Source organism: Actinia tenebrosa, unplaced genomic scaffold, assembly GCF_029948245.1.
Source record: "Actinia tenebrosa isolate PJP-AT-01 unplaced genomic scaffold, QUT_ActTen_1.0 PGA_scaffold4__44_contigs__length_22323623, whole genome shotgun sequence".
Classification (NCBI taxonomy): domain Eukaryota; kingdom Metazoa; phylum Cnidaria; class Anthozoa; order Actiniaria; family Actiniidae; genus Actinia; species Actinia tenebrosa.
In genome coordinates this window covers 9,789,787-9,810,781 of record NW_028292581.1, presented here as the reverse complement: position 1 = coordinate 9,810,781, position 20,995 = coordinate 9,789,787, and the positions used below count along the sequence as shown (strand labels likewise).

The window sequence follows — 20,995 nt, the reverse complement described above, 5'->3', positions numbered from 1 at the left end:
TGTCTTGTTAATATGCGTTTGAAACTGCAATTCTGAATTAAGAATTTTTCATTTTTCACGCGACATCATGGCGTTCATAATTCTTGTCTCTATAATTTAAAGTTCATGTTAATTTCTTTCCAGTATACAAAATGTATAATAAAGCAATTATTGAATTCGGTTATCGCATAATATCGTAAATTATCAAGACCTTGACTGTGTTACATGCCTCAGCCTTCGGCTTCGGCAGATAACACAGCCTCGGTCTTGATAATTTACGATATCATGCTCAACCTCATCCAATAATTGCTTAGTGTTTGATAAACGAGCAGAAGTGTTTTATCGGGATTCAAAAACACGAGGCGTAGCCGATAAAACACGATCTGCGAGTTTATTGAACGGCGAATTAATTTTTTTACGAAATGAACCAAGTTTGATAGAGAAAATCCAAACTAAAGTTTATGGCCATGATTTCTATTGTTTCCTTCATGAATTATTAATGCCTTTTTTAATAGCTTCACAAGCCTCTTAAATAAATTAAAATAATATCTTCCACCAATGTTCTACGCCCGCACGTCCTAACCTGAGGTTACCCCTAGTATATATATAAAACCCGCGTGGGGTTTTTCACACCTGATCTAACAGCGTCAAGGACGGGGTCTTTGCTGCCGTTTCCAGCCTATAATAACGCTAATGGTCGAGTTTAAGCCGCCGTTCCTGTTGATAACAACGCTAACGTCCCAGTACAAGTTGACGAGGTAATTTTGCTCCCATTAGTTTAGCGTTTTCGTTGTTCATGTGTAGTTAACGCACTTATCAGCGGCTTCCCCGTAGGGTCGACACCCGGGCTGACCAGGGAGATTGTAAAAATTCATAAACAATGTTGATCATTTTTCCAAGGGGTAGGGAAGTTGTTCTTTTCAATGTCCTTTGGTCGAGGCACTCAAATCTACCTCATTTCGGTTGAAATGAATATTGTTATTGTATTTTGAAAACTGAACTCAACACGTAACCCGTGCGGTTTGCTCGATATTTCGATAATAACTGGATCCAATCCTCCTATATTCTCCCACCCATTTCCCTGGTCAGCCCAGGCGTCGACCCCACAGGGAAGCCGCTGTTTTTCGGGCACTTTCGTATCCCGTTAGTGGGGATTTTTTCCTGTTTGTTCATTGTTTTCGAGCTAGTCCTTTGTATTCCACTGATGAAGTTTATGCGAAAGTGCGGGTCTCCCCTCAGTGAAGTTTGGCATTTTATTTGTTTCAGTCTGCGTACCTCGTATTCCTCAGGTCGCTCTGCACGTTGTTGATAATTTGATGTCAGTGGTTGTGTGCAGCAGTTTTAAAATTTGGTGTGATTTTCTTGCTTCTCATTTTCTTCGTTGACCTGGGGGGACCTCCTCAGCGTCTCAATTTCGGGCTATGCTCGGAGCTCGGGTCAACAGAGGGATGGGGCCCCGGGGTTCCTTTATCTGGTAGCCTTCCTTTAGTCCCTCACACATCTTGGTTTCCTCTTAGGACACGTCATTGTTTGATACCGCCGTCCTCCAGAGGGTAGTGTTTTGCTCTATTATCTAGGGGACCCTTCCCTTCATTGGTAGTGGCTTAGGCATTAATTTTCTTAAGATTGGTTTCACCGAGGAGAGTTCTATTTTATGTATTGGGAGGGAGACGAACCATGTGAAATCAGTCTTTCGATTCCAATACTGTTTTCTAAAACCATTTTTTACAATTTGTGAGGTTAAAATATGTTTTTAAAATATATTAGATCAGTTTAAACAGTGAATTTATATACAATTAAAGATAAATCGCATTCAAAACTATTTGCACCTTTTTGACGTAATACATTAAATCTCAAAAATACTAAAAGTTTGTCGACCTGTTCACTTCTCAAAACCTGCTGGGTTAAATTATTTTAATTTCTGTAAGAACTACCTTTTATCTCTGCAGTACTCAAAAATTATAGTCCTACGAAGTCTAACTTTTGAGTTTTGATTTTTTTTCCTAGGCCATATTTTAGCCAACTGGCCAAAGTCGATTTTCGATGGTCGGTAAAATTACTACTACTCATCTTTGCATAAGGTATATATCTACTATAATACGGAAGGATTTAGTGTTGTGACGATTTGTTTTAGATTTACGAATTTTTAAACATCGCCCAAATTTCATGAATGAGAAGTAGTCAAAATCACTAATTTGGCCCCCAATGGGACCCCCCCTGAAACTTTGCAAAAAAGCGCCGAGACACAAAACAAAATGTGTTTTGGAAATAACCTTGGAAGGGCACACTCACACACAAAGTTTGAAAGATATCTGTTTTTTCATTCAAAATGGTTATGAGGTTCTTACAGAGACAGCCTCTTAATAAATGTAAAAAGAGGCAGATACTCTAGTTACAAGAAAGTAGAGGAAAGGAAGTGCTTTCACTGTACTGATATCATAGAAGATGAAAGACACTTCCTAATTAAATGTCCTTTAAAATAACACAAATAGCTTCCTTACGGAGGACCAATTGTTCCTGAAGTTGATATATCCTCCCCATATTTTACAACCAGCTGCAGCAAAATACGTTTACAATTGTTTTGCTCTGCGTAGTGAAAAAAAGCAGCAACAACAACAAAACAAATAAAAATCAATACTTTTATAATAATGTATAAAGACAAGAGAATATGAAGTAAGAGAAGGAATCCCCGTGCCCCATCATGTGCACACTTTGATGCTATTTTTAGAATCTATTCTAAAAATATCATCCAATGATATCATTTATTTGATCGTTCGATGGATTTTCTGCACGCGCATACTACGCGCGCGCTCTACGCTGTTTGCTAACGTTTTTTTGTGCTTTTCTTATGTTCAAATGTTCAAATCTGCCCTCAAGATGACGATGTAGGTCGTGAGCTATGGGAAAATAAATGTATAAATACTCCAGAAAGTTGAACAAATTACTACTTCAATTTCCTGTCGTATTTGCCAAGCTTTCGACGTGCACATTCATATTCAGGTAAGAGTCGAAATAACGGGAAAACCCCCAAAACGGAAGCAAACGGCGTAGAGCGCGCGCAATAAATGCGCGTGAAGAAAAACAAATGGTTTAAAAATAGAATCAAACTGTGCACATGATGGTTACAAGGCTATATAGGGGGGATTCCTTCTCTTAGTTCATTCTCTCTTGATAAAGATCATTAGGATTAGTCACGCAATTAATATATTGGAATAATTATATGAACATTTACATACACAGAATATATATGTACGTATGATGTATATGTGCGGAATATATGAATATCGATATTATGCGCATGCAGAAACATACTTATATACTCTTAACTTATTTGGAACTAAGTTGATGTGCAACTTTGTACAAAACGCCAAATAAAACATGTCTTTCTGTCTGTCTGCCAATCTAACTCCCACCCCCCCCCCCCCTTCCCCCGGGCATTTGACCATAGTCGAGTTCCGCATAGTGGCCTAACCGACTAAGGTCCGGCCCCGCCACGCTATGCCGGATAAATTTGAATCCACAACTTTCGTCCACACTCTGCCCGGACGACATCGGAACAATTCTTCACCGAAAACTAACGGAACTTTTCGAATACGGTCTCCAGAGTGGAACAATTTGAAAACGGCTAGAACTAGCTAGCTTTTCGTATCGGGAATTTTTCGAATACGATGACGTCATCATTGTCATGCATGGGAACATGGCGGGAAGGCTAAAAATTCACCGCGGTCTCAATTTCAACTTCGATGCGCATGCTCATACTCAATGTACAATGGGCCTTATTCACGCGGCAGCGATGTTGGATTGAACAATAGATTCCACCACGTGTATCCTCAAATTCAAGCGCTTGAGAATTAATTTGTGCTGGGGAAACAAAGGTTTTTATTCTCATGAGAATAAACATTGCCGCCGTGTGATTATATAGGCCCATAAAGCGTTTTTGCCGCCTCTGATATATCGGACTAGTATGGACGCGAAACATTTTTTTCCGTTTTCATGTGTGGACAGAAAATTGTTTTTTCGGTTTCGGTGTGAAAATTGCGGATTCAAATTTATCCGGCATAGTGATATATCCTCACTGCATACTCATTAACTCAGAGCCATAGCTGAGTTATGGGCGAAATCCGACGACTACTGAGGGGATGAGTACGCAATGAGATCAGCTTTAGCGACCGCCACCAGTGGAGCAGGGAGGGGACGCAAAGACCCCCGGCTTTGCCGCTGTTGGACCAACTGTGAAAAACTCCACGCGGGTTTGGAGATGTATAACCGGCGCCCCAAAGGATCTTCGTTAATTAATCATACAGTGAGAATAGATTTCAACTCCTCTTGTCCAATTAGAATCGAGTAATTAATTTTGTTGAGCGTATTATAAAGTGAGAGTTAAAACACGCGCACTACCCTAGTGCAATAGCGTAATCTAAGGTATCAAAGAAACACTTCGAAAAGGAATCTAAAACATTAAAGAAATGAAGAAAAACGTTCATGGCCACCAAATATGACTTTCTTTTACATTTTTGAATTAAAAGCATGGATATCGACTTGTGCTTTTTTTAAAAGCACAGGTATATCGAGCCTGTGTTCATCATTGTAACCACTGACCATAAAAGATTGTATTAGTTATCTGACAACATGAAGATAAAATATTATTTCCATTTCATTGAAAATGTTACGAATTTTGCAATTACGTCCACGTCGAAATGTCGTCCACGTCCATTTACCTTGTACTTTTAATAAGTAGTAAAACCACCAAAAATGGGCTTCCTGTGTTATTGACAGCCCATGTGCGGTTCTTCGTAAACAAATTCTCGACTCCCTCTATAAATTTGCATACCTCGAGGAGCGCAATGCATTGTGGATAGGGTGGTATCAAAAACCAAGATGGTGGACAAATGTTTCAATTGCAATTTACCTTCTTCTTCTAACACTTCTTACACTGATCCTAGCTCTCCTAAGAGCTCCAGCACGGGTCAGGGAGAGGTGAAAGAACCGATGTGTCATTATCAAATGGATCGAAAGTATTTTCTAATAAGTCAAGAATGAGAGGCGGGTACACATGCTGTGTGCCGGGCTGCTATAACAACAACAACAAAAATAAAGACTTGCACTTCTATCGATTTCCTCAAGGAAAAAGTCTAGAAAAACAGCAGCTGAGAAAAAAGTGGATTCACTGGATTAGCAGAAAAAAATTCAAACCCAGCCCTCACCATCGTGTTTGTTCAGCCCATTTTCCTGGTGGCGCGAAAACATACGACAATAACATTCCAACAATTGTACCAAAGAAAATTCGTCCCACGGTCTCTAAATCTCGACCAACAATACGTGCAAGGAATCGTGAAGTCAACAACAACTCAGACACGGATAAATTACAGGTGATTCAAGTTGACGCTGAAACTACTCTTGAAGTCTTGACTGAAAATCACTTAGAAGATAGTTACAATAACTGCACCTTTGATGAAAATATACATGTAGATTGTGACAAAAAGATAGAAGAATTAGGCCTGCAGCTAAAAGAATTACAAAACGAACTAGTCTCTCTGAAGAAATGTTATGAGAGTCAAATTGAGAATCTTGAAAAAGAGATCGTTAATAAATCATTTACAGTAGAAAGATTTAAAAATGACACACTGCTCTTCAAATTTTACACTGGTCTTCAAGACTACACAGTTTTTAAAAGTATATTTGAATCCTTTGGGCCTGCAGTACATTAACTAATTTATTATGACTCTAATACCAACCCAGAAAGATTAAAAACTCCTGAACAAAACAAAAGAGGGAAGCAAAGAACACTTACCCCAGAAAATGAATTCTTCATTGTTCTTGCAAGGCTTAGATGTGGCTTACTTTTGTAGGATTTGGCATGTAGAGTTGGAATTTCACCATCCCATGTTTCTAGAATTTGCATAACTTGGTTTGATTTTCTCCACACAAGATTTTGTAGCTACCCAATATGGCCAACGAGGGAAGTTGTAAACAAGTCAATGCCCCAGTGCTTTAAAGACACTTGCCCTAAAACAAGGGTCATAATAGATTGCACTGAACTGTTTATTGAAATGCCAAGCTCCCTGAGATCACAAAGTAGAACATATTCTAACTACAAACATCATAACACTGCCAAAGGGCTTGTTGGCATTGCTCCATCTGGAATGATTACATTTGTTTCTGATCTTTACTCTGGGAGAACAAGTGATAAGGAGGCAACTAAAGACTGTGGACTAATTTCTTTACTCGAAAAAAATGATAGTATCATGGTTGACAAAGGATTTGACATCGAGGATATACTACCCGAGGATGTTTTCCTGAATATGCCAGCATTTGTTAAGGAGAATGACCATCTATCACTTGAGGAGGAAACTGAGACAAGAAGGATTGCATCAGTCAGAATACATGTTGAACGGGCAATTCGAAGAATTAAGTGTTTTAGAATTTTGAAAATGGAATTTCCATTGTCAATGGCTGCTGATCTTAATAAGATATGGATAATTTGTTCATACTTATGTAACTTTTTGCCTCCAATTATTGCAGAAGATGAGTAATAATGGGGAGAAAACTTATTTTAACTGTTGATTTTGAAATTTTGCATTATAATGCACTGAAGAAAGACTGTAGTATTAACAGTATTAACATTGTTGAAACTTACACATTTCTGATAGGGTTGTTTTATTTCAGTTTACTGTAAACCTCCAAGCTATAAGTATATAAGCCTAGGACTTAATTTCCCAACATGCAATGTTTGGTTTAAAAAAAAAAAAGAACAAAGAATCATGTGATAATGAGCTTATATTCTCTGAGAGTCTTATATTTTCAAAGGTTTACAGTATTAGATATGATACCATTTACTTTTGTTTCACAGGTAATGATGACATTCTTTTCATGAATTAAATCACAATAATCCCTGACCTAAAGCAAGAGATACTGAGCATAAAAAGATGTTAGTTTTGGGAGCATCTTGGAATTCCACAAATCGATACTTTAGGTATATGTTGCACAAATAAATCATTCTTTGTATAAACAACAAAGTCAATCCAGTCCAGTCCTGTAATATTAAGAACACCTTGACATTGATAATAATAAATGTGTGTTTTCTTGAGTCTTGGGCCATCTGGTGTTTTTTTCAGGTAAAATGTTGAGTCTTTGCAGCACTCTTCAATTGTCACCTCTCTTTTTGAAAATGGGCATTTAATCTCAATGGCTCCTATTGGATTGTTTTCACTGCTGTAAATGATACCATCAAGACTACATGCGAGCCAGCAGGGCCATGATGGGTTAATAACTAATCCATAGTCAGCAACTAAAACATGTTCCCCTTTTTGGGCTTTGTACATTTCTAGGGCAACTGGCTCATTTTCAACTCCCCACTTCAGTGACGGAGGCATCCTGGATGATGCTGTATTTGTTTTCTTAATGCTTGCTACCAGAGTTACAGGTGAAGTACTCTCCCTTCGGTTTATCACCCTTCCAAATGATGAAGAAGTTAATCTTTTTTGTCTCTCTTTGAACCAAGCTTTACTTTGCCGTTGAGATCTGGTTGCTACCTCAATAGCTATTGCCTCATCTTTGCTGACACCAACTTTTTTAATAATGAGTTCCATTGTCTGAACTGAAAGATTTAGCCCAGTATGACCTGACTGTGGCATATTATCAAATAAGATGTTTCTTCCAAACTTAACACCAGTTTCTACCCGGTCTTCCTGAAATGTACAGCTGGTTCGAAAAAATATATCTGGTTTAAAATCATTACCAATGAATGTTGCACACAGTAAAGCAGCTTTACCATTTTGTTGTAATGATGTACATAAAGCTTTTATTTCATCTTTTTTGACCTATAGATTAGAAGTACCAAATAAAATACATAATAAGAACAAAAATCTTTACTTCAAATACAAATGGGCCTGAATGAACAAAAAAAACTTTTTTAAATACGGGGGAGGCAACATCCAGGTTTTATTCTTTTTACAGATCAACATGCATAATTCGAATAAGTACAAACACCATATATCCATTACCTTCTTAGCAAATGGTGGTGTAGAACAATTTTCTCGTTTTCCTTTTACCAAAGGACGCTTTCTTTTGTTTTCCTTGTCCCTTATATAATCAGCATTCTCAAAAGTTAAGTCTTCGAACTTCACTGCTTTTGTCATGGTTGAACCAGATGTAGATGGAATACTCCATTTCTGGAGTACCTGAGTACAAGTCACATCATCTGGAACTTCTTCCAGTTGGAGATTTTTGTAGTCCAGCAAGGTATACAATAGAGCTGCAACATGTTTGCAGCATCCCCCTTGTCCAGCTTTACAGTTACACTTGGCAAATTCCACTTCACCAGATAACTGGTCTAGGTGACAGTAAACCAAATAACTCTGCTGCTTCATGGATGCCGAAACAATAGCTTTTACTAGAAAAAGCCGTTGAGCTCCGGATAGAATGTTTGCCTTAGTATATAGTTTTTTAATATAACCTTCTTTCCAAAGCCTGTATCCACATAGCTTGTTTCTGTACGCCAGTGGAGCTTTCATGTCAGGCATAGTCTTCGAATTATAGATCAGACGATTGTCAACTTGCTTTTCCGAAAATGGAGGCATGTCTTTTAAGCTTTTACCCCAGGAACAGACTGTACTATCAGTGACTGTAAAGTTGTCGTTGATCTCTCGAAGTGGTTCTCTTGAGTGATTTTCATTTACTTTGTCTACCAAATCAGAGCTTGAAGTTCCCGGAGGAGGTTCTTTCACCTCTCCCTGACCCGTGCTGGAGCTCTTAGGAGAGCTAGGATCAGTGTAAGAAGTGTTAGAAGAAGAAGAAGGTAAATTGCAATTGAAACATTTGTCCGCCATCTTGGTTTTTGATACCACCCTATCCACAATGCATTGCGCTCCTCGAGGTATGCAAATTTATAGAGGGAGTCGAGAATTGCGGGCTCAATAACAATCATGGCGTCGGTTGTAGATATTTGATTTTGTAACAGAGAAGACAAAATGACCATTAATATCCATGTCTATTCATCAGGATCTAGTATAGCTATCAATGAATTATGGACAGACAGTTTCAAATGATAATTTAGTGATTTATTTGGTCTACTAACGAGCATGTTCTAAGCCAAATAATAAGTCCTAATTTTTCAATTTGAAGAGAAAGAGGCTTTCAAGATTGAAGGTAAAATATTTTTTGATCCAAAAATGTTTGAAATTTACAGTCACGTCCCCGTCCCCGATTTTCCGAATTGAAATTTAATGCTGATTTCGAATATGAAAAGAAAAATTGGGTGTCCCGAGCTTGTTTTCGAGATAATCAGCATTTAATGGAAGCCTACGCTTGTACTAAAATTCTTCGGGAGTTCACGAATTTGATGGAATTCTTCAGGGGTAGAGAGCAGTGTATACTAAAATCATAATGCTAAAATTTGCAATAGAGTGCACGCACTAAACCCGTGAAACAAGTACTAGCTTTTAGTACTAAATGGTGATAAATAAACAATAGAAAACAAAGGATTCTGTATGAAATAGTACTAATTAGTACTAATTAATGTTCACGGATTTAGTTCATGCACTCTATCGAAAATATTGAATAAAAATTTACTTCTTATTTTCTAAAATAAAACTATTGTAAACTAATGAGCCATTATAATAAAAGCCTTTCTTGGCGGTCTCAGTTCGTACTGACGGCAAATATATAAATTCACTTCTTCTCGTGGCTCTTGAAACAACTTCCTTATTCAATCTAAAATAATTCCTTAGAAACTGTGGTACTTTGTTATTTAAACACCTCTTCACTAAACCTAAAATATGAGTATTTCGGTGGCCTTCTAAACTTTGCAACTTAAGTTGGTTAAAATTAATTAAATTAACTAGATTAAAGGTATAAAACACATGTATTACTAAATTTAATTCAATTTAATTTAGATTTAATTTAATTAGATTAAAGGTATGAAACAGACATATTACTAGATGTTGGACCTAACTATAATTGTTGAGGCCAGCCTTTGCATTGATTCTAACCTTTCTACATCTGCTATATTGCAGCAAGCCCACACAATATCACAGTTCGAAAATGGGCAAAATTAACGATTTGTATAACTTATATGCTGCATGTATAGTAAGGTTCTTTCTAAGTCGCCCTAGAACACCTACTCTTTTTCCAACCTTAGAATTTATGGGGCATTTTAAATGGGGCATTATACATCATTTGTAATAATTCACCTTTTGGTGCTAGCCAGTCAGGTAGTCACGTTGTGTTACGGTCACCAAAAATAATAGCTAAAAACGCGTAAGCAAGACCCAGTCTGGCGTGCTCCACCCCCCGCCCCCCATAGGGAGCCCATTCTAGATAAATGCATGCGCATAACGATTCAACCAACTGTTGATGCATATCGTGGTAAGAAGACGTTACACGCTAAACCATCAGAATTTTTTTAAATGGCACAGCGACTACATTAAGTATATAGGAAAACAAAGGCACACACGAAAAAATGTTTTAGTGCATTTCTTATGGATTTTTTTATTCTAGGTGCATGATGGAAAACACTATCGTGACCTCGAATACAAAACAAAATTAATAATGAAAGTCGCTTTTCCCCCGATTTTTTTTTAATCTTTCACTGTTATCTAAGTAGGGCTGCCTGTGCCCCCCCCCCCCCCCCCCCACCTCCCCACCTCAATGACCTTGTATTTGTACAATTTGCCAAAGACAAGTTAAAACATAATGGAATATTAACTCCCAGCTTATAATGATGATGTATTATACAATTAACTTAGTTTTACAGAGGAAAACAAGTAAATATCAAGGCAGGAAAAACCCTTATGGCATGGGAGAGAACAAGATGACAGCAAGTCACTAAAGTAATTGGTAGTTTGTAGGACTCAAGATTGCAGTTATTATCATATGTAAAGGTAAGTTTGAGATTTGTTAGTTGGTAATCCAATCATCCCCCAGGGCCTGATACTCAGACTAAATGTGACTTTACCTCCCTCAAAATGAGTAACTGTGTCAAAAACCAGAAATGAAACAAGCACCCTCAGGGACCGCAGAAGCAGGCGAGAGAGGACGACATTTTTTTGTTATGAGTCGCCTAATGCTTTGACGTCACTTTTTAAAATTTGATAAATATGATGCAATTGCTCGTCAAATTCATTGCACTGGACATCACATTTCCGAGAGGCTCGACTTCAAAACTTCAGGGGGCGTGGTCATTTCCCCGGCTGGACACCCCAGTTTGGTCCCACTACCCTCCACTTAAAATTATGCTGATGTTGACCTTGATATTAGATAACTAGTTATGGGCTGTCTGGTAAATTTTCATTTGTATTGGTTTCTAGGATGACATAAATCACAAGAAATAATTAGGATCGATCAAAATGGCAGATGTTAATGGCACAGATCAAGAAATGCTATATTTATGCCTACTAAAGTTATTCAAAAAGGCAAGCAATAATGAGTTCGAGACATTGCAAGAGCTTTGCAAAGAAATCTCTGATGATTGGCCTCATTTAAAGATTTATAATGATAATACATCTAATATTACATCAGCTGATGATGACGAAGCAAAAAAGCAGCTAAAGACTTTAGTTGAAAAGGGAAGACAAGACCTAGTGGACTATATTCCTGTGGAAACTGAAGGTGATGGCTCTTGCCTTTTTAGAGCTTTATCATTTTTATGCTTTGGTCATCAGAACAGGCACAGGGAGCTGAGAGTCAGATGTGTTATAGAGATGGCTACTAAGAGCGAAAATTACTATAACAACGAGAAGCTTTTAGAAAAGACAAGAATTGAAAATAATTCCCTCTTGAATAGAAATAGTGAGAACCGAAATGGTTCCGCTCATGATGCATCAGAGTCTGAAAAATCAAAATATAGTTCTGAAAATGGCAGCACTGAGGAAACTGACGAAAATATCCAACCCCCTGTAAATGATCCATTTGAGGTAGATTTTAAGAATAATGTGTGTGAGACCTATGAAACAAATTCCATCTCGAATAGATCTAGTGAGTCAATGAAGAAAAGCAATGCGGTCAAAAATAGAAAATCAGAAAATGGTTCCGCTCATGATGCATCAGAGTCTGAAAAATCAGAAGATAGTTCTGAAAATGGCAGCACTGAGGAAACTGACGAAAATATCCAACCCCCTGTAAATGATCCATTTGAGGTACAATTTAAGAAAAATGTGTGTGAGACCTGTGATCCAACTGCATATACCGGATTCTGGGAAATACAGGCCTTAGGAGTTATTCTTAAAAGGAAAATTAAAGTCGTTTGCTCCAGTAGTGATGAAACAGAGCTGGAACAGGTAACCTGTGAATGAAGTTTTTAAAGTTTTAATGGTTATTTACTTTAGGTTGAAAATGTATACAATATTAACTCTTAAAAGGAGAAGGATTATCCATCGTAGATATAAATAAAAGATATCATTATACTATTCATTTTTCTCACGATTCTGGCAGTTAGGTGGACCGGGACCTCTGCCACAATTGTTTTTTTTAAATTTATTTATTTATTTATTTATTTATTTATTTATTTATTTATTTATTTATTTATTTATTTATTTATTTATTTAATCTTTATATACTTTAAGGAGGCTCGAAACGGTTTTTCTTGAGCGCGCGCGCGCTCTAGATCCAATCACGTAGAACTTGCAGAAGGAAACTTTTGCCCTCAAAAATTTTAATATTCAAACTGAAAAAAATCAAAAACTGTACGGTTAAATTTCTTCAAATTTTTTATATGGAAAAATGTAATGAACATTCTGTAAGAGGAAACTATCCCAAACAAATTTTGATTTTTATGAATTCCCTCTTACAGAATTTTTCCTTTTTTCGTCTAATAATAATAATAAAAAAAAGATCATGATACAAAGTTTAACTATTCTGGTTTTTAAAAGATTTCACCATTTGGTTCATCAGTTATGATTTTTTAAATGAACATTTTTGATGGCATAAGAAGGGTTCTGATGTTGATATAGCAACGTCTGACGTCATTTTTTCATGGCTCAGTGTGATCTTTGGTTTATAGTCTTTGGCATTCCGGTGTTTACTTGCTGTCATATTATAGCCGCATTAATTTTTTTAGTTCATAATTGCAACTGTATGTGAAGGCACAAAACACTTTCCAGCCTCCTTAACAAAAGTATGTTACTTTATCATTCACTATTTTCAATCTTTATGACAATTGATAATATTAAACAGATAGCACATATAATGACAGTCATACCTCACTCTTGATTATTCCAGATGCGTCACAAAAAGTGCTAAAAAAATCATTATTATTCTTTTGATTTTTAGCTTGAAAGAGCCTATGGCGTAGATCTTGAATCTGATGAGCCACCATTCACAATCATGTTTCTCTTGGATAAAAGGCATTTTGTTCCACTCATACCTAAAGGTAAGTTATATGCAGTGGCGGATCCGGGGGGGGGGGGGGGGGGGGGGTTCGAAGGGTTCCACGGAACCCCCCTTGAAGGTTTGATCTTTTAGGTAATAGAAATATGTCTTATATAAATTTTGCTTAAAAGTATCCACAAGGATAATGTTGAACATGAAATGATAAATATTTGCTGTTATAATGTTTAATTTACCTTTAAGTTCCGTTACTAGATAGTAAATTAGGTGATTAGAGCCAATTTTTTTGTCAGACATCGACTAAACAAAAGAGAATTATACACAGTTTAAGAAACGGAACCCCCCTTTGAAAAACCCTGGATCCGCCACTGATATGTATGTTTCTCACTCACTTTTACAATGCCTTACTGGCTCAATATGTACATACTGAATAGTCACTGCGACCAAGCGATAAGATGATTAAAGGCATGTTTTCATAACTCTGTAAGCACATGCTCTTCAAAACATTGTGCTTTCCAAGAATGTCATAGAAAATTCTTGGTTGGCTCCTCAAACTCCCCACCCCCCGTCAGGTTAAGTATAGTCAATCTAAAGCATGTATACCGGTAATTATTATTATTTATGGTTAAGCAAGCAAATTGCAAATTCTACATCCCATATATAGAAGGACGGGGATGCTCGTAGGGATTTTGAAAATGACCCGTAAAAGGTACCAAAAGTTCTTTCTTGTAGTCATATCAGTGGCAAGTGTTCACCCCTAATTGGTACCAAATGACCTAATTTTACAGCATTTTAATTAGCTTTTCATTTAAAAGGTACCAAATAGCGAAAATTAACTCCTAAAAGGTACGACCAGCATCCCCGCCCTGATATATGGGAGTCACCCCTATGGGTTCTACAGGAAGGATTGGTTATGTTATCCATATCTCGTAAGAGCTGGAGCTACTAACATTCACCATTTGATTACATCAACCAACAAATGCCGGTATATATATCATGGCACTCATAAATGGTATCTCAAATGGAAACAAAGCATGCATGCATGTGATTAAGTTTGTGTTGATTTTTTACGTGTCTGATATGGCCTACCTACGTGTAACCCCTCTGCCCTTTACACCTAAGAAATTACAGTAATTAATTTGCTAACCAATTATATGTTAACGTTGCTATGTGTCCAGTAACTTGAAGCTTAGAGTACTACTTGATGAAAGGACTTCAGCTAGCCAAAACCTCTGTGGAAGGGGAGGGGAGGGGTGGGGGGACTCTGCCTTTAGTATCGAAGTTGCCAAAGGTCAAAAAATACCCCTAAAGAAGCACATCTGTACATGTAGTGGTTTGAAAGTATTAAAAGTTCTCTAATTTGCATTGGATTTCTTTCTGAACACCCCAAAGGTATCCAGGTAACTAATTATAATTTTTCAAAGTACACGGGTATCTCTGATATTTTTTAGACAAAGTCTTCCACTCTCCTTCCACCCTTCCTAACCCTGTCCCTGTATTGAAACTAGCTGTATAGATGAATGGCTGTTAGCGGTGCCTTGTTTTGTTTGCCTTGCCTTGCCTTGCCTTGCTTTGTTTGCCTTGCTTAGTTTGCTTTGCTTTGCTTTGCTTTGCATTGCTTTGCTTTGCTTTGCTTTGCTTTGCTTTGCTTTGCTTTGCTTTGCTTTGCTTTGCTTTGCTTTGCTTTGCTTTGCTTTGCTTTGCTTTGCTTTGCTTTGCTTTGCTTTGCTTTGCTTTGCTTTGCTTTGCTTTGCTTTGCTTTGCTTTGCTTTGCTTTGCTTTGCTTTGCTTTGCTTTGCTTTGCTTTGCTTTGCTTTGCTTTGCTTTGCTTTGCTTTGCTTTGCTTTGCTTTGCTTTGCTTTGCTTTGCTTTGCTTTGCTTTGCTTTGCTTTGCTTTGCTTTGCTTTGCTTTGCTTTGCTTTGCTTTGCTTTGCTTTGCTTTGCTTTGCTTTGCTTTGCTTTGCTTTGCTTTGCTTTGCTTTTCTCGAGAGAGAAATTATTTTTATTCTATTTGCATATTTAAATAGAAAAAGTACATTCCAGCCTAAAGCATCGTTTTAAGGGCATAGTCATGTTGGTGGAAAAATCTGAACATAATAATTTTTCTACTTTCTAAAATGAACCTTGCCTTACAAATTCTAAAAGTCTTAAAATTGCATTCAATTCGATGTTTTTGCTTTAGAAGTCAAGGAAGAAGAAGACAGTGGTCGGGGTGACTCCTTAAACGATTCTAAAGCTGAGAATACGACCCCTTTGGAAACAAGTAAGTCAAAGAAGACGGAAGGTTAAACATCTAACGAAAAAGACTTCAAACCGCCCCAAGTTCAGTTTCAAATCAAGTTGAAAAGACGGAATGCCCGATTGGTTTAATTTCTATAAGTTTTGCGATGTTGAGAAACAACTTTGATATGTCAATAGTTTGCTAACCAATAATTTGCCTAATGTTGCCACGCGTCCAGTTACTTGAAGCTTATTAGAGTACTTGGAGAAAGACTTTAGCTAGCTAAAATCTCCCGGGAAGGGGTTGGGGTTGGGGTGGGGTTGGGGTGGGGGGGATGGGTGGGTGGGTGTTAATATGCATTGGATTTCGTCTTTAACAACCTTCAAAGTTTCCAGATAACTATCCTTAAAAATACAAGGGGTCGTTCCAGACACTTTTAGACAATATAGTCTTCCCCTCCAATCACTCCGCCCCCATCACTCCGCCACCAGTGCCGAAAATAGCTATTCACCATTTTGCATACATTGGTTCACTGGTCAAACACAAAGCGCTTAAGCGAGGCGCCAAGGTACTTTCAAAGGATTATTCAAATTTGAACCTTGCAACCTCGACTGAATGCTTTGTGTTTGACCAGTGAACCGATGTATGGAAAATGGTGAATAGGTGACCACTAATCATCACTCAATTCTGACATAAATGGCGGTTAGCGGTGCCTTGTTATTTATTTATTTTCTCGAGGCACGGCAATTTATTTTATTTGCCTATTTACAATATAAAAAGTAAATTCAAGCCAAGTTGGTGTAAAAATCTGAAATTATTTTGTCTTCTTTCTAAAATGAGCCTTGCTTTGCAAATTCTAAAAGTTTTAAAATTACATTCGATGTTTTTGCTTTAGAAGTCAAGAAAGAAAAAGACTCTGGACTGGGTGACTCCTTACTGAACGAGTCTACAGAGAAGGATACGCCCCCCCTCGATGAAAGTACGACAAAGAAGGCGAAAGATAAAGCATCTAACGATGCAAAAGTGAAAAACGAGTCAAATAAGAGTATTGAAGGCAATGATCAAGAACCCTTCAAACCATCCCACACAAGTACACCTAAGAAAGCGCCGAAAGATAAAGCACCTGTCCAAGAAAGTGATGATGATGGGAGAGTTGACATTACTTCAGGTGATAATTTGAAAGATGTTATGGACAAACTTAATAATCTCCTTGGCGTCGATTACGACATAGAAGCAAATTTGAAAAAAAAACACCTATCTATTGAAACACTCAAATCTCTCACTGGCCCATATCAGATGGCGAAACCTGAGATTTTAGGCATCCTAAAGAAAGGCTATGTTAAGTTTGTTCGCAGGCTCATTGAAGTTCAGTTTCAAATCAAGTGGAAAACAGATGACGGAATGCCCGAGCGGTTTAATTTCTATGATTTTTGCAATGTTGAGAAACAAACTGCAGCTAAAAATAATAAAAAGAAAACTCTTGGGGAAACTGTACACCTCGCGTACGACCCTCGGAGAGCGCATGTATTCACAGAACTTTACAGAACGGCTGTTGATATGAGCGAAGCTGAATTCAAACAAGCCTTTTGCCCTGATCAACGTAAAGAAGCCTTTTGCCCTGATGTCTATGTCAGAGTTGAAGAGGGCTGGGCCAGACTTCATTTTGCGAGTCAAACGTGTGTCCAAGTCGACTTGGAAGAGCTATCCCATTGGATGCATAAATCATTGCTGAAATTCGTCTCAGATGCAAAAAAAGTTGAGATTACTCTGACGCCGAATCCAGAAGACAACTTCTCGAGAGTAACAGAAGCTATTGAGAAGCCTACTCTTTACTGGGCTGTGCTGCAAGATACTAAATTCGAGTCAGGTAATCACCTAAAGCTGCATGAGATTGGTGAAACACAAGTATATGTGGGCAAGGCCGATGGAGGCATAAGGAGCAGGTGGATACAAGGCTCAGGTAGCCACTCAAAGCAAATGATGAAGTGTATGAATTGTGTGATATGTAAACAATGTATGAAATGTAGTTATTGTAAGAAGAAATGTTCTTTTGATGCGGCAAGATTGAAGGACATTCAGTTAGTAGATGCGAGATTGCTGCTTGCAAAAATCAGGAAAGAAAAACGTGCTGTATTTCTGATGCAAACATTTGAAAAAGAAGAGGATCTCAAAAAAGGTGAAAAACAGCACATAAAAGGCAAAAGAATAGACAGAAAAAAACGAAACATCGTTCCGTACAAGGATATTAAGGACACTTGGACCCCCAAGAAAATGCAGTATGGGATGAATTACAAAGAATAGACTTGCCCTAACTTTTTTTCAAAAGACTCATACCATTAGTCATTGTCGTCATGATTGTTTAAACTTGTAAGTTCTCGCTATATTATTCAGTCACTTCATTTCCATAATAGCAGATATTATGGATCAGGCATGCATGCAAATGAGACAGCAAGCATTTTATCGACCCGATAGCCTCACTTGTATGATTCTTAAAACAAAAGAGTATCTCATTGGGAGCTCAACTGTAATAACAGGTAAAAGTTGAGCCCGCAATGTCATTCGAGTTGATTGTCAGTTAAGTGTGACCACTTGATGATGCATGATTTTACAGCCACCGTTTTGGTTGGTTCTAATATTAAGAGCTCGCTCTTGAAAGGCTTTTCCGATGATTTTATTAGTCTTCTAAGTTTGACTACACCTAGTCTGATATCACGAGCTATTTATAATATTTTAAAGACAGTTGTCAATCAAAGACCTATTATAAATTATATATCTAAGCTGTGATTGGTCAGTGGTGATTCCTAATTATGATATTCAATCATGACAAGTCTTTGAGTAAACAGTTAAGACCGAAGCTAACTGTTGTATAAAAGTAGCGTACCAATATATAGTAAAGATTACATAGCATTTAGGGGGAGTGAGGGGTTCGAATCCCAGTCGCCCCATGTCAGCTGAGTTGGTTGGTTCTCTTTCTGACTCCGAGGGTTTTTTTTCTGGCCTTTCGATTTTTCCTCCTTCCACTCAAATCAACCCTAGCTAATTCAAACTGGTTAGAGCTGTACTCTAGGGATATACATGGACTGTAGCTTCCAGAGGTGCCTTCACGTGCTTCATTGAGCTGCGTCACTGCTGTACTCTGCGATGGTGATTAGGCAAAAGGGGTAAAAAATCACTAGGGTGTGTCCGAGTGTAATGTAAACAGGAAGAAGAGTGATTACGTTAATTCCTCAAGGTACCAATGTCCAAGTTTAGAGATCTAACAATACTATACAATTATCTTGATATTTGTTTAACCAATGAATTAAATAAGAATCGATAAGTTCTTATGGCTGTTGAAGAATTATTTATTTATTTCATTTAAGAATCGAATATCTTTGTTTAATGAAGGATAGGGGATAAATCGCTTAGTAGATGGAATTGCTAAAGGCTGGACTTTCTGTCTCAGCATTTTCTTCTCAAAATACAATTTTCTTCATCGTAACAATATAAAAAATGTGTCAGTTTTAAGCAATTATTGAAAACAGTAGCCTGGAAATAGGTCATTCCGAGATGCAAGAATAGCTAGAATGACTTGTATTTATTTGCAGTTGTCTTGGCCAATCAAAACGACGGAAAAATAATTTGAATGATAACTAGTGTTGATGGCATGACCGCTGTGACTTTCGGTCGTGCAATCACCAATCACCGATCGCCATTTGGCGCTCGCTCCTTCGACGTTTATTGAAATATATATGCATCCTTTTTGTAAACTAAGAATATTGATTTCATTTTGCTCTCGAAAAAGATAGCTAACGTATTTCAATCTCCATTGCAACCTTGAGTGAACTCTACATAATAAATATGTTATATGCAGAAAAACCTACAGATAATACAATAGCTATATTTACCGTATTCCGGGTATTTGATTAGATGGAGAGTAAATTGTCGAGAAATGTGGTTGGTCTGGCGTATTCCTTGGTCTGTCACGGTCGTGTTGGTGCCGTGTGCTTGTCAGCATTCTTATGAAAACTGCTCTATATCACAGCGTGGGAAAATCACAACAGAACCCTAAGTTCCATGCTAAGGGAATTCCCAAAGATCGCATTGGATTTTAGCAGTAGATTTTTAAGAAGGATGAAAAATTAGAGAGCCCGTAGAAAAACGCACACCACCCGTGCTTCCTATCAAACAACATGGCTGCCATAATTTGGTTGTTTCATTTTCTTTAGTTAGTAATGATTAAGAACAGTAATACTGAACATTTAAACGGCGTCGTTATGTTTTAATAGAATGATTTTTAGCTTTTCGAATTTGGTCATTAATAGCGCAGCGCAAACGTGACGTCATAAAAACGAAGACAAAGGCGAAATTCGGACAAACAAACTTACAAGTTTACTTTCAGCAGATAATTTTCACAGCCGATCGCAGTTGATCTTAGTTTACATGGGTTATTATTGTAGCTTTAAGTAAAAATAATAAAATCGGTTCGTATAATCCTCGTAGCGGTTAAACAGAATGCAATGTTTGTCCGAATCTTTAAGATATTTTTAGAATCAGTGCGCTGCGCTATTTTTTTACCATACCATTTTAAAATTTAATATTGTTGATTTTATTGTAACTGAGCATGTAAATGCAATGATTTAATAGTATATGTTTTACTCTTTTTAGATATTGAATTGTGTTTTATCAATTCAATAATATAATTCTGCAATCTGATTGGCTCTCAGCAGTACGATTTATAATGGAATTTTAACTGAGTGGAGTGCAATTTGGTCAGAAATAAAACGATCAAAATCAAAATGGTGCGATTCGTGATTAAATCGCACTGCTGAGAGCCAATCAGATTGAAGAAATCACCAGCGTGACTTCAAAATGGATACAATTACAGCGTAGCGCGCAAAAATAACATCGTTTAATGTACCCGCATACTTCGTTCATGGGCTTTTTTTACGTGAAACCGACATTTAGTTAATGGGAAGCCGGCTGGTTTAGTTAACCAAATATAAAGCGCGTAAAAGCTCGTTTATTTATTTAACTTTTCCCCTTGAGGGCAGGGACACCAACAGCTTTTATGCCAATTACAGTGGGCCCTGTAGAGTTTTAGCGCGGGCACTGAAGATGGTCGTCAACAGCGTCTTCAGTGGTTCTTTAACGTCCACTTTATACAGGGTTATATAGTGAAGACAGACGGGGCCTATAGTCCTAAGTCCTTGTCCGAGAAGACTTGAAGGTCTGACCATTTGCAGGTGTAATTAAAGGCAGCACCTTCTCCTCAGTTATTTTAAGACCCTGAGTGTTGGTCCGGCGGAGGCTTGAACCACGACCTCCCGCACAACAGACCGACGCTCTTACCAACTGAGCTAACCGGGTGGCGGTTTGGCAGCCTAAAGCCCGTGCATAGAAGTATGCGATTACATTAAATGTGGTCATACTTTTGCGCGTTGCTCTGTAAAATTTAGATTTAGTATTATTACAGGAGATTTCCAAATAGAT

At 37.6% G+C, this 20,995-nt stretch overlaps 3 protein-coding genes across 4 annotated transcripts; 2 read left to right on the top strand and 1 right to left on the bottom strand.

Annotated features, from left to right (window-relative positions):
* Positions 1-5,015: 5,015 nt before the first annotated feature.
* On the top strand, positions 5,016-5,687 carry LOC148907017 (uncharacterized). The gene has a single exon (XM_089036528.1). It carries the CDS (start codon positions 5,016-5,018, stop codon positions 5,685-5,687), a length of 672 nt encoding a protein of 223 aa, XP_088892654.1.
* A 329-nt stretch (positions 5,688-6,016) lies between these two features.
* LOC148907016 (uncharacterized) lies at positions 6,017-8,812 on the bottom strand. Its single transcript, XM_089036292.1, has 2 exons — positions 7,983-8,812; positions 6,017-7,799 (listed from the first exon to the last, which is right to left on the bottom strand). Exons 1-2 carry the CDS (start codon positions 8,805-8,807, stop codon positions 6,909-6,911), a joined length of 1,716 nt encoding a protein of 571 aa, XP_088892418.1. The 5' UTR covers positions 8,808-8,812; the 3' UTR covers positions 6,017-6,908.
* Positions 8,813-8,901: 89 nt separating this feature from the next.
* LOC148907015 (uncharacterized) lies at positions 8,902-18,849 on the top strand. Of its 2 annotated transcripts, none has more exons than XM_089037120.1 (6): positions 8,902-9,126; positions 10,725-10,859; positions 11,286-12,254; positions 13,246-13,345; positions 15,488-15,565; positions 16,419-18,849. In XM_089037120.1, the coding sequence occupies exons 3-6, from the start codon at positions 11,325-11,327 to the stop codon at positions 17,822-17,824; spliced, it is 2,514 nt and encodes an 837-aa protein (XP_088893246.1). In that variant the 5' UTR covers positions 8,902-9,126; positions 10,725-10,859; positions 11,286-11,324; the 3' UTR covers positions 17,825-18,849. The 2 variants fall into 2 exon arrangements, with proteins under 2 accessions (XP_088893246.1, XP_088893245.1); XM_089037119.1 differs by having other exon boundaries at positions 15,485-15,565.
* Positions 18,850-20,995: the final 2,146 nt, after the last annotated feature.

Bases quoted from the DNA above. Each gene is read 5' to 3' on its own strand.
- LOC148907017 (XM_089036528.1), top strand. From the start codon at position 5,016: ATGAGAGGCGGGTACACATGCTGTGTGCCGGGCTGCTATAACAACAAC.
- LOC148907016 (XM_089036292.1), bottom strand. From the start codon at position 8,807: ATGGCGGACAAATGTTTCAATTGCAATTTACCTTCTTCTTCTTCTAAC. The intron at 7,800-7,982 runs GTAATGGATATA...TCTAATCTATAG, and splicing joins CACCACCATTTGCTAAGAAG to GTCAAAAAAGATGAAATAAA.
- LOC148907015 (XM_089037119.1), top strand. From the start codon at position 11,325: ATGGCAGATGTTAATGGCACAGATCAAGAAATGCTATATTTATGCCTA. The intron at 13,346-15,484 runs GTAAGTTATATG...TTTTTGCTTTAG, and splicing joins TGTTCCACTCATACCTAAAG to AAGTCAAGGAAGAAGAAGAC. The intron at 15,566-16,418 runs GTAAGTCAAAGA...TTTTTGCTTTAG, and splicing joins TACGACCCCTTTGGAAACAA to AAGTCAAGAAAGAAAAAGAC.